Source organism: Canis lupus, chromosome 1 (assembly GCF_048164855.1).
Source record: "Canis lupus baileyi chromosome 1, mCanLup2.hap1, whole genome shotgun sequence".
NCBI classification, from domain to species: domain Eukaryota; kingdom Metazoa; phylum Chordata; class Mammalia; order Carnivora; family Canidae; genus Canis; species Canis lupus.
This window is the reverse complement of record NC_132838.1, coordinates 55,305,685-55,317,719: the sequence shown is the minus strand read 5'-3', so window position 1 is coordinate 55,317,719 and position 12,035 is coordinate 55,305,685. Positions and strand designations below refer to the sequence as shown.

At 49.9% G+C, this 12,035-nt stretch overlaps 1 protein-coding gene across 7 annotated transcripts in view; it reads left to right on the top strand.

The window, feature by feature from the left end:
- RPS6KA2 (ribosomal protein S6 kinase A2) overlaps positions 1-11,243 on the top strand; it is a 345,946-nt gene extending 334,703 nt beyond the window's left edge. For all 7 annotated transcript variants that reach the window (XM_072830504.1, XM_072830506.1, XM_072830518.1 and 4 more), the window contains 3 exons: positions 1,574-1,691; positions 6,174-6,311; positions 7,844-11,243. In XM_072830504.1, coding sequence (XP_072686605.1) covers positions 1,574-1,691; positions 6,174-6,311; positions 7,844-7,969 — 382 coding nt within the window. In that variant the 3' untranslated portion in view covers positions 7,970-11,243. The remainder of the gene's footprint in view (positions 1-1,573; positions 1,692-6,173; positions 6,312-7,843) is intronic.
- The last annotated feature ends 792 nt before the right edge of the window (positions 11,244-12,035 follow it).

Below are 12,035 nucleotides of genomic sequence, written 5' to 3'. Positions count from 1 at the left end.
GACAGCTAGGGACCAGGATTAAGAAAGTTGGCCATGTGCTTTCTTCAAAATGTGTCTCCAAAATTAGGAAACTGGAACACAGACTTTAGCTCATCCACAAAAACCCAAGCCTCTGAGCACATGTCCACATTCTCCCTGGCATCATGCCACCCCCTTAAGATATCTCTTAAAAACATCCTCTTGAGTTAAGAAGCACTCCTGAAAGCTTCCTGGTCAAACAGCACCTCAAGGAAGGCAGCCAGGTGAAGGCAGGTGACTGTCTTCTATGGCCATCAGACGAGACGGCCAGTGGTGATACAGCTGGAGGGTTGGGTGCGCTGTGTGCACATCTGCTCCCAATCTGAGGTCTGCCCCTCCCCAGCTCCGCTTCTGGGCTGGACTTCTTGACCTTTATTGGCTCACTTTCCTCACTTTTGAAGGAGGAGAGGACACTTTGTGGTTTCCAGCCTTAAAGGTCTAGGATCCTATGAAACCCACAGGGACCTATGTTTTTAAGTTTATTAAGGACTTGCATAGAAGAAAAAAGGAGTTCTAGACCATCCAGTACTGCTCACTGGAGCAAAATGGGCAAATGCCCTCACAAGAATTAATGGGAGCAGCCAACTTTTTCTATGGTTGTAATGAGGCATCTTGTAATAAGTGAGGATCAGTGTCTGTAGTGAAAGAACACAGGCACGTGAGCCTGGGGCTGGGCCTTGAGGACACAGTAGCAGGGAAGGCGTCTCGGCCCTTCCTGACGTCACATCATTAGATTTCCCTGTGATTCTCCTGATACTCACGTTGTCTGTACAGAAACCTCAGGTCACAAATTTTGCCACTAAAGAAGTGCCGTGAGGATTGCATAGAATTCCTTTTCTAGGAAGGCATGTATCGACATGCCCTGGTTTATGTTGGGAAGTGACAGGATAACTCACAGTAGGGCAAATGCAGATGGCATCTTATATGTCTCCATATAGATCCCTGTGGGTGCATTATTCCATCCATTTTGCAATTGAGTCTTAAAAAATTAATTTTTCAGAGAACCAGAGTTGGTAATAGATCAACCAATTATTGGTGGGTCTCTCAGACTTCAAATCTCAGGCTCTCCTCCATTTTACCACAGTCTCACTGTGGAAACCAAATGACTGGGCAAACCACTATCATACACTGTCACCAGGGAAGCCAGAAACAGTCCAAGGATGTTCATGTTTGGGTCCCCAGAGTTTTGTACACTTGCCTTATTGACATACAGCATTGAGCAAGTAAAGAAGATGGACAAAGAATAAGAAATAAGTGACACTTTCCCATAAATCCTGGATTTGGAGCACAGTGGCAAAGAAAGAGCTATTATTTTTAACAGCAAAGAGGCAGGGGGACCTGGGTGGCTCAGTCGGTTGAGTGTCCAGCTCTTGATCTTGCTCAGGTTTTGATCTCAGGTTTGAGTTCAAGCCCCACATTGGGCTCCACATTAAGTACAGAGCCTACTTAAAAGAAAAAAATGAACAACAACAAAAAGAGAGGTAATATCAAGCTGTAAACTTTACTGTAGGTCATAAAATGACAGCTCGTAACCATGCATTCTCTCATTGTGCAGATTTACCCCGTTTGCAAATGGACCAGATGATACTCCTGAGGAGATTTTGGCTCGGATTGGCAGTGGGAAGTATGCCCTTTCTGGAGGGAACTGGGACTCAATCTCAGATGCTGCAAAGGTGAGTGTTTCCAAGCACTCTTGCTTCTCAGGTGTGGAGATTCAGTATTAACCATTGTATTTGTGAGGAAGCTAGAGGATGCCTTTCATATAAATAACTCGGGTATTTTATCTCATAGATTTTTTTTTTTTTTAGTTAATTTAAAAAAAATTTTTTTTGCAAAACTATTCTTTTTTTATTATTATTTTTTTATTTATGATAGTCACAGAGAGAGAGAGAGAGAGAGAGGCAGAGACATAGGCAGAGGGAGAAGCAGGCTCCATGCACCGAGAGCCCGATGTGGGATTCGATCCCGGGTCTCCAGGATCGCGCCCTGGGCCAAAGGCAGGCGCTAAACTGCTGCGCCACCCAGGGATCCCGCAAAACTATTCTTATAGCACTTTTCACATTCTCTACAGTCTTGATATACTGGGGTTCCCCAGAGAAACAGAACCAATAGGATGTGGATAGATACAGAGAGAGAAAGATTTATTTTAAGAATCAGTTCACGAGGGCAGCCTGGTGGCTCAGTGATTTAGCAATGCCTTCAGCTCAGGGCCTAATCCTGGAGACCGGATCGAGTCCCACGTCGGGCTCCCTGCATGGAGCCTGCTTCTCCCTCTGCCTGTGTCTCTGCCCCCATCTCTCTGCGTGTCTCTCATGAATAAATAAATGAAATCTAAAAAAAAAAAAAAAAAAAAAAAAAAAAGAATCAGTTCACGAGACTGTGGAGGCTGATGAGTGTAACATCTACAGAATAGGTCAGTGGGTGGCAAACTCAGGGAAGAGTGGCATTGTAGCTTGAGTTCAAAGCCCATCGCTGGCAGACTTCCCTTTTCCTTGGGAAACCTCAGTCTTTTTTATCTTAAGGCTTCCATCTGATTGGATGAGACCACCAACATCATGGAGGGTCATCTGCTTTCCTCCAAGTTGACTGATTTCAATGTGAATCTCCTCTAAATAAGACTTTCACAGCCACACCTGGACTGGTGTTTGGCCACACACTGGAGACTGTGGCTTCACCAAGTTGACACATAAAATTAACCATCACACTTTTAGTGATGTTGCAGACTGAGTGCCCTGAATGATCACAGATGGATCAAGGAGAACTCTGGAACAAAGGTGTATTTATTTAAAACACTTTGTGGGACACCCGGGTGGCTCAGCAGTTGAGTGTCTGCCTTTGGCTCAAGGCATGATCCTGGGTCCAGGGATCAAGCCCCACATTGGGCTCCCTGCGAGGAGCATGCTTCTCCCTCTGTCTATGTCTCTACCTCTGTGTGTGTGTGCATTTCTCATGAATATATAAGTAAAATCTTTAAAAAAAAAATAACACTTGACAATGGGGCTTCCCTGTGCTTCACTATTTGTGACAAACTTTGTTTAAAGAAACATCAAGCTTAATCTTTTTCAGTTGAGATCATCAATTCCTCTCTAGTTAAATAGTAAATGATAACATAACCACTAGTATGAAGCAGCATCAACAGTCTATTTCCTGTGTTACTATAAAATGTGACAGAGGAGTAGACCATCTAGGGTTCTGAATCTAGTGCCGCCATCATCATCACTGTGTGACCTCATACAGAAATAGCAGAGGGGATGGTGGAGAAGATGATGGAGCAGATGGCAAAGGGAGATGATAGAGGTGATGGTGGAGGTGATGGTAGAAGAGATGGTGGAGGAGATGGTGGAGGTGATGGTAAAAGTGTTAATGGAGGTGATGGTGGAGGGGATGCTGTACAAGATGGTGTAGGAGGCGGCAGAGGGAATGAGGGAGAAGATGGTAGACATGATAGTTGAAGTGATGGTAGAGATGGAGGAGATGACACTGGAGGTGATGGTGGAAGTGATGATGGAGAAGATGATGGAGGAGAAGGCAGGGGATGGTGGAGGAGGTGGCAGAGGTGATGGTGGAAGTGATAATGGAGATCATGTTAGAGGTGTTGGTGGAGAAGATGGTGGAGGAGATAGCGGAGGGTATGGTAGAGAAGATAATAGAAGAGATATGGAAGAGACAGTAGAGAAAATGATGGAGGAGATGACAGAGGGCATGATGGAGAAGATAGAGATGATGGTAGAAGAGATGGTGGAAGAGATAACAGAGGGGTTGGTGGAGGAGGTGCAGAGGTGATGATGGAGGTCATGACAGAGGTGATGGCAGAGAAGGCAGCTGGCATTTAGTGAGCACTTCCCGTGTGTCAGACCCTGACACTCCCAGTGTTGCCATCCACCCACTCAGTCTCAAATGAGTATAGACCAGGACTCAGGTGCTGGATTGGATGAGACCCACCATCTAATTTTCTGGTCATAAACCACATTTCTTTATGAGGTGACCTTAGAAGTGGGAGTGAGAGCCAGGAGGAAGGTGTCAGGAAAGTAGTCAAGTATCAGGATTGCTGCTGCCGGCAGAGGGCTTCACTGCCTCCTGGGACCTTGACGACTTCTTCCTGCCCTGTCAGCACCATATCTTCAGCCTCACCTGCCCCATGCCTTTTCCCCTCTCTGTGTTCACCAAACATATGACAAAACCTCCAGTCCTCCAAAATCAGACACAGCCTGTGGATCCATGGGGTTGTCACTGCACATCCTGCATGTCCCGCCTAGAAACATTGCTTTACTGTGAGGTCTTGAGCAAACAATACAGGTCTCTCTGCTTTCAGCTTTACACCTGGAAATGGGAAAATGGGAACCATACTGCTTCCAGGGGGTATTTGTTTCAAGAAGTTACCAAGATCAGTGCTACCAAACATTAAAAGGCATTGGATTTCTTTATTTTATTTTTTTAAGATTTTATTTATTTATTGTCAAGAGGCACAGAGAGAGAGGCAGAGACACAGGCAGAGGGAGGAGCAGGCTCCATGCAGGGAGCCCGACGTGGGACTTGATCCTGGATCCCGGGATCACACCCTGAGCTGAAGACAGATGCTCAACCACTGAGCCACCCAGGCGTCCCAGATTTCTTTATTTTAAAAAGGATATTGGATTAGTCTATAGTATTTCTCTGTTGTGGTTTATGACCAGAAATTCTGTCGAGTCCGCCATCGTCATACTATGTACAGACACTAACTCCCTTATTTCCCTGTGAAATGTTGTGGGAATACCAGGGAAAGGTGGGCAAGCGAGCAGGAAGGCATGGATTCTCATCATGGCTCTTCTTTGGCCACTCGTTTGATCACTATCAATGTCAACGTCTTCTGCAAAACAGGGACAGTGATATTGGCTCTCTTTCCTTCAGGGACAAGCCCGATGGCTCTTGAAAACAGGTGCCTCACGCATGTGTGTGTGTGTGCGCGAGCACATGCAAATACGTGTAGTGCAATGTGTGAATATGTGAGGTGGAGCTTTGTCTTTGAGCCAGTTGTAGGAATCTTTATTGTTATTATGTTAGACTCAAATAAGAAAATCACCCATTACTCAGCCATTAGAAACGACAAATACCCACCATTTGCTTCGATGTGGATGGAACTGGAGGGTATTATGCTGAGTGAAGTAAGTCAATCGGAGAAGGACAAACAGTGTATGTTCTCATTCATTTGAGGAATATAAATAATAGTGAAAGGGAATATAAGGGAAGGGAGAAGAAATGTGTGGGAAATATCAGAAAGGGAGACAGAACATAAAGACTCCTAACTCTGGGAAACGAACTAGGGGTGGTAGAAGGGGAGGAGGATGGGGGGTGGGGGTGAATGGGTGACGGGCATTGAGGGGGGCACTTGACGGGATGAGCACTGGGTGTTATTCTGTATGTTGGTAAATTGAACACCAATAAAAAATTATTTTATTTAAAAAAAAAAGAAAGAAAAGAAAATCACCCTGGGGCACCTAGGTGGCTGGCTCAGTGTTTGAGCATCTGCCTTAGGCTCAGGGTGTGATCCCAGGGTCTTGGGATTGAGTCCCATATGGGGTCCCTCCGGAGAGCCTGCTTCTCCCTCTGTGTTTCTGTCTCTCTGTGTGTGTTGTGTCTCTCATGAATGAATAAATAAAACCTAAAAAAAAAAAAGAATCTTAAAAAAAAAAAAAAAGAAAATCACCCTGTTGGACATTAGCCATTTGACCTACGTAGTGGTTACAGATGGACAGCTCTGTGGCTGATGATGATTCGTAGCAAATGTTTGTGGGCAGTGCTAACAAAAATGTCACTACATCCATTGTCATAACTGGTTTGTATCTGTGGGACAGTCGTTACTTAGTTTCTCCGCTTGGAAGGATAGCATTTTTACTAAAGTAGCAGTTCAGTAAATTACATGCACCATTCAACATTTCTATATTCAATTTCTCTTTACATGTAAGATCTTTAATACAATAAAAGCCTGGAGTGAGCCACCAAGGCAATGATAATTAAAATTCAAAAATCATTCACTTACTTTTAAAGCTGAAAGTAAACATTTGGCCCCAAAATGCAGAGAATCAGTCAGAAGAGTGGTGAGGTTTTGCCATGAGAGGGAATGAAGGAATGTTATTCAGGAGACTCTTTGAACCAGCTTCTGTTGTCTTCCCTCGTAGGACGTCGTGTCCAAGATGCTCCATGTGGATCCTCATCAGCGCCTGACAGCAGTTCAAGTCCTGAAACACCCGTGGATTGTGAACAGAGAGTACCTGTCGCAAAACCAGCTCAGCCGACAAGACGTCCACCTGGTGAAGGTGCGGACGTGTCGTCATAAGAGCAAGATGGTGTGGGGTGCGGGGGGCAGGAAGGTTGCCGTGATCTCTTTCCAATTAACCTAAAGAAATCACAGTGTAGGAACCAGATAGGGAACCAGTAAGAGGCAGGAATGGGTATCCCCCTAATTTATTTGCTTTTACACATTTCTTCCCATGCAAGCAATCACACACAGAACTCTGAATGAGTTACAACATCTGTTAACAATTGAAGCTTTGTGTGTGTGTGTGTGTGTGTGTGTGTGTGTGTGTGTGTGTGCACGCACATGCATGAGTGTGGAACAGAGACAGACATAGAAGAAGACAGAGACAGACAGACAGATGGGGTTGGAGAGTGGCAGAGAGGGAGGCAGTGAGAGAGGGAGAGAGAGAGAGGTGGAGGGAGTCCTGTATGTGTCAGAGATCCAAAGCCCTGCGTTCTAGAGCAGAGGTCTACAGACGTCTCTGTAAAAGCCAGACTGTAAACGCTGTGGGCTTCCCGAGCAGTGATCTCTGTCACTGCTCCTTGAATCTCCTCCTGTAGCACAGAAACACCTCCAGATAATATGCAAGTGGCCAGGTGCTGCTGTGACACAGTAAAAGTGTGCCTCCAGGAGCAGGGGCACTGGGCTGGGCTGAGGGCTCCGGTCTGCCATCCCCTACCCCAAGCCACCACTGCCTTACTTAGTTTTTCTGAGACGTGTCCCAGAGCTCAGGCAATGTGCCATCCAGCTACACCTCTTAAACTAGTGCATCCTGACACCCTGGGACCCTGCAGAGGGAACAAAGATCAGGACGCAGCAGCATCGATGATCCCAGGGATCAATAGGTCTTAACCTACAGAAGAGCTGCCCATTAAATTAATGGATCTCTGTGTAGACCCTTGCCATCTGGTGATCCCAGCTTTGCAATTTCTGACCTTGCAGTACAAGTATTAATAGAGTCGCTGAAGCCAGGTGTCATCAAACCTAACGATGGCAAGGCGATGGTTTCTGGCCACCTCAGTCGTGATACACTGGCACTCTACTATACAATCCAGACAGATTGACAGACATTCCGAGGACTGGGGGGGGGGGGTCTACACAATGGGAACAAGTAGATTTTGCCTCACATGCTTGGTGGAGGCTGCTTGGAGCTTTGTGCAGAAGGACTGAAGCCGCACCACTCCCAGGTCTTAGGGTCAGTCCTTTGAGGGTAAAATCAGTCCTCTAAAATCCAGCTAGTGTGGCAACGCACCACAGGGCACGGGTCCTACAACCTCATCCTGAGGCTCCATGCGGATCTGAAATACCCCAAGTTATAAGCACAACTGAAGGCTGGTGTTGGATGTAGAGGGACACGGTAATAGAACGAAAGTACTGTCATTTATGAGGCCCCAGAGCATTCTGGGCATGGTGAGCTCATGGCACTCCTCGCCCCGAGGCATGCAGGACGAGGTACCTCCCCGCTGCGCGCCAGGGACTATGGCTGGGAGAGGTCCCCGCTCAGGACTGGGTGGGCGCCCGGGTCACCTGCCCTCTCCCTTCCCTCCGCAGGGTGCCATGGCCGCCACCTACTTTGCTCTGAACAGAACTCCGCAGGCCCCGCGGCTGGAGCCGGTGCTGTCGTCCAACCTGGCTCAGCGCAGGGGCATGAAGAGACTCACGTCCACCAGGCTATAGTGGAGCAGGCCCCGCAGAGCATCCTGGGTCCTCGGTGCCAGCCTGGGCCCCCGTCTCGGGCACCGCCGGGGTGACCACTGCCCGACCGCAAGGCTCGGCTGCCTCCACTCATTCCACGTTTTCTTGTTCAGCCTGGATCGGATCCAGACCGGTGACCTCCCAACGCCTCGCTGTGCCAACCTCGCCGCCTCCTTACCCCGAGCAAAGCCAGACGGGCTCATTGCAGCGCACACCACCATGCCCAAGGCCTGTAGGGTTCCTTCAGACTCTGGAGGTCTTTTACGATCATGGCTTATATTTATATAGAGAGATATTTTTTCCAATGATAAAGCCAGTAACTGGGTCAGATTTCCGCACATGCGTCCTAGTTATTAGGGTGGGCGGCGCACTGACCCTTCATGGCACAGCCTCCCAGGAGGGGCTGGCCTCTGCGGTTCTGGGGTGGCCAGAATGATGGGGTCTGCGGATGGCACCCAGGGGTAGATGCCAGGTCCCCTCCAAATGATCCAAAGAGCCCTCATCCATTGCCCTTCCTCTCTGATTGAGGTGCTGGGTGTTCTCTCAGGGTCACAGACCCGAATGAGGGAAGAGCCCAGGACTAGCAGGTGTCACCTTTGCCATGGGAACCTCCTCTCATAAGATCCGCATGCCTCTGGGGACAAGCCAGCCATGGCCTGTGTCCCCCGCCCTGTGTCCTTGTCCCTCCATGGCTGGGGCTGCGGGGCTGGGGGGTCCAGGCTCCTGCCCTGGCTCCAGCCAAGAAAGGTCGCCCCAGCTTCTGAGAGAGAGAGAGCAAGCGCAAGAGCACTGGGCCTGACACCGGCCCCGCGACCCCAGGTCAGGCTCTGTGCTCTCCCAAAGCAGTGGATTCGCTGTGCTTGCCTTCCCTCTCTGTCCCCCGGGAGATCCGTGAGCGTTGGCACCCGGAGCTCTGTTCCTCCCTTCTAGGTGTGCTCGGTCCTGCTGGAGCCAGGAGGGGGCCGGGAGGCCCGGCTGCCCCTGGGGCCCAGAGGGGAGCTGAAAGATGGGTTCCCCAGGGTAGGGATGCACTTTGTAGAAGCTGTGCTTTTGTGTTACATTTGTGTTTCTGTTTTTCACCTGATGTTGCAGTGACATTTAATGTTTCCCTTGGGGTGCGTGTGTGCACGCAGGAGGGACGCGTGCCCACGGGAGGGGGCGCATGCATAGGGGAGGGGACACGTGCACAGCGGTGGGCGTGGTGCCGAGGGGGGGGCCTGTGCGTTCCTCCTTAAATAAAACCGGGACAGCCTCAGTGCTGCTGCCCAGGCCAGAGGGGAGAGCGCATGTGCCCCCCCCTCCCCCGTGTCCTTCTGCCGGCCCCATCGCCGGTGCCCCCAAGCCAGCCCAGGATGCCCCACTGCCCTCGGCTGGATGCGGGGCACCTGTGGTCCTCAGCCAGGTCTCACTAAGAAGACATAAGTCCTTGTTCCCTTCATCCCCCATCTCAACCAACCACACCACTTCAAAAAGACAAAAAAGCAACATGCCACATTCTGTTAAAACTCCTTAGCTGGGTCCGGTTGTTTTCAGACCTTAAAATGTAAACTTATTTCAGAAGCTTCCATTATTCTGTGAGCCTTTCTCCCCAGAGACGTAAAGGTGGGGGCAGGTTCATGAGCCAGTTTCCTACAAAGCTTCCGTAGGCATCTTTCACACTTTCTCAATAGAAAATGCTTCTCCCCAAAGCCACAAAGCCTTGGTTCACAATAGTTTTGCTTTAGGTCTGAATTATTTTATCTCTTAGTAGTAGCTTAGGAAAAACTGGATAGCCCTTAGGTCGCGGGTTTGCCCTCCTGGGAACCAACAGAGGTCATTGTACCTTCTGTCTGCCATGGGGCCACTGCTCTGCCCCGCGCTCATGGGGCCCAGGTGTGCCACCCGGCAGGTGGTTTGTTCGTGGAAAGTCTGAGTGCAGAGTATTGCAGGCCCCAGGGAAGGAGCCCAGGAGCAGGCAGGGAGAGGGGCCAGCCTGTGCTCTCCGCCACGGCTTCTGCTCGTCACCTTTTGCAGTGCCCCCATGCACGCAGCCCCACCTTGCACACTCCGAGAGCCACAGAGCCACCCGGGGCTCACCTGGCACCACGCTGTGCCCTTGGCGAAGGGCCGGCGTGCAGTGGCGGCGGCAGAGACACCGCTGGCACCTGCCCTGCTGAACCAAGTCTACTTGAATGTCTGTACAATACCTCTGCTCTCTCACCTGATCCAGAACACGGTGATACTTGAAACCCTTCCAGAAAGTCAGCCTAGAGAAGTCAGTATCACAGTTGAAACTGAGCTGCCCATTCCTGAGTGGCACGGCCTGGCTGTGCGTCCTCAGCAGCAGTCCTGGGTGAAGGAAGGGGCTATTCTCGTTTCGCTTCCCCAGTGCAGGGCACCCCCCACCCCAACCCCCTACCCCAGCCCGGAGCACCCCGGGGGCTTCGCACAAGCAGCCAGAGTGCCCGGAAAGTCAGATCGCTGCCCCTGGAAACACGGGGAACCACCCCCCTCTGGATCATAGTCCACGGACTTTGTCATTAGAAAACCGAGCCCGGGAGCTCCCCCCAAGGAACTCCCTGCGGTCTCCTCCCCACCTGCCCGCCCCCCTGTTTGATGGAAACACCTGGCTCGCCCCATCCGGGTGAGCCCCCCACACATGCCGCCCCCAAGTCAAATTTGGGCAAGAGTGAGACTTCACCTGTGTCCTTAGGTCAGGTTGTCCGTGACTTTAACTCCGTGTGTGTTGATGCTTGGAAGACTGTCCAGCGTTTTCAGTGATAATAGTACTTAATGTTAGCCAGTATTGTTCATAAATGGTGTTACCCCCAAAGCCGCACGTTGGGACTTCTGCCTCACGCCTGACTGATCCTCTCAAGCACATGACGAACTTGATTTGCACTCTGTTTTTCTTTCCCGATGGTTTTGTCGCCCTTCACCTCTCCAAGAGTCCTTAAAATTCAAGAATGGAGAAGGACACCGCAGGCCCCTGGGTGATGAGGAGACTGGAGGAGCGTCCAGCGCAGCTTCGCAGAGCTCGGAAGAACGTGGGATACTCGAACTCGCCACCGCCGTCGCCCACGGGGAGCCCGCTTTCCACCCAGACCCCGACTCAGCACTTTGTTTACAAGCCCGCATTTGTGTTTACAGGTCATTCTTATGTTCACGCTTTGTATTTTATGTTTGAGATGGGCGGCCACTATACAGATATTTATTACGCTTTCCAGACTTTCTGAATAGATTTTTTTGGAATAAACATGGGTTTTATGAAGTGTAATATTTTTCTAGGATAACAATAATTTTTGGACTTTCTGTGTTGTTGCCAATGATAGTCTGCAGACAAGCATCTTACTTTCCCCCCGTCCCTCGCTCTGTCCTCGGGCTGCTGGAAGGTGGCATCGTCATAGGGAAGCTGGGACAGCACGGCCATCCACTCCACATCGAGAGCTGTGTGCGTGTGCGTGGGCATGCTGGGGCTTTGCATGCATGTGTGGCTTGCGTGTGAATGCATGCACATGTGCATTGTGTAGCGTATGAACATGTGTGTGCACATGTGCATGCCTGTGCAGTATGTGCATATTCCTGTACATGAGTGGTGTGAGCATATGCGTGCATCTCTGTGGTGTGTGTTGTGTGCCTGTGTGTACCTGCATGTGTGGGATGTGAGTGGTTACACATGTACACATGTATGTGTGGTATATTGTGTATCTTATGTGGCCTGTGTAGAGTGTGTGTGCACATGTGTACATGCACCTGTGTGTGTTGTGTGTTTGTGTATGCCTTGTACACGCATGTGTGTATGCATATGTGTGGTTCCATATGTGCACGTGTGTGTGGTGTACATGCATGTTCCTGTGTATGTGTGTGCACTCTGCATGGAGCCAGGCCACGTGATGGGATGGGCGCTGGCAGGAGACAGGGGATGCTGTGTCGGCAGTGAAGCAGGTGACCCAGGGTGGGCTGCTGGAGGCTGTCCCTGCCATATCTCGTTCTGTGCACGGCCACCTGACGTCCTCATGCCCATCTCCTCTTTATACAGAAATAAAACAAGAAGCTACACTTGGTCTTC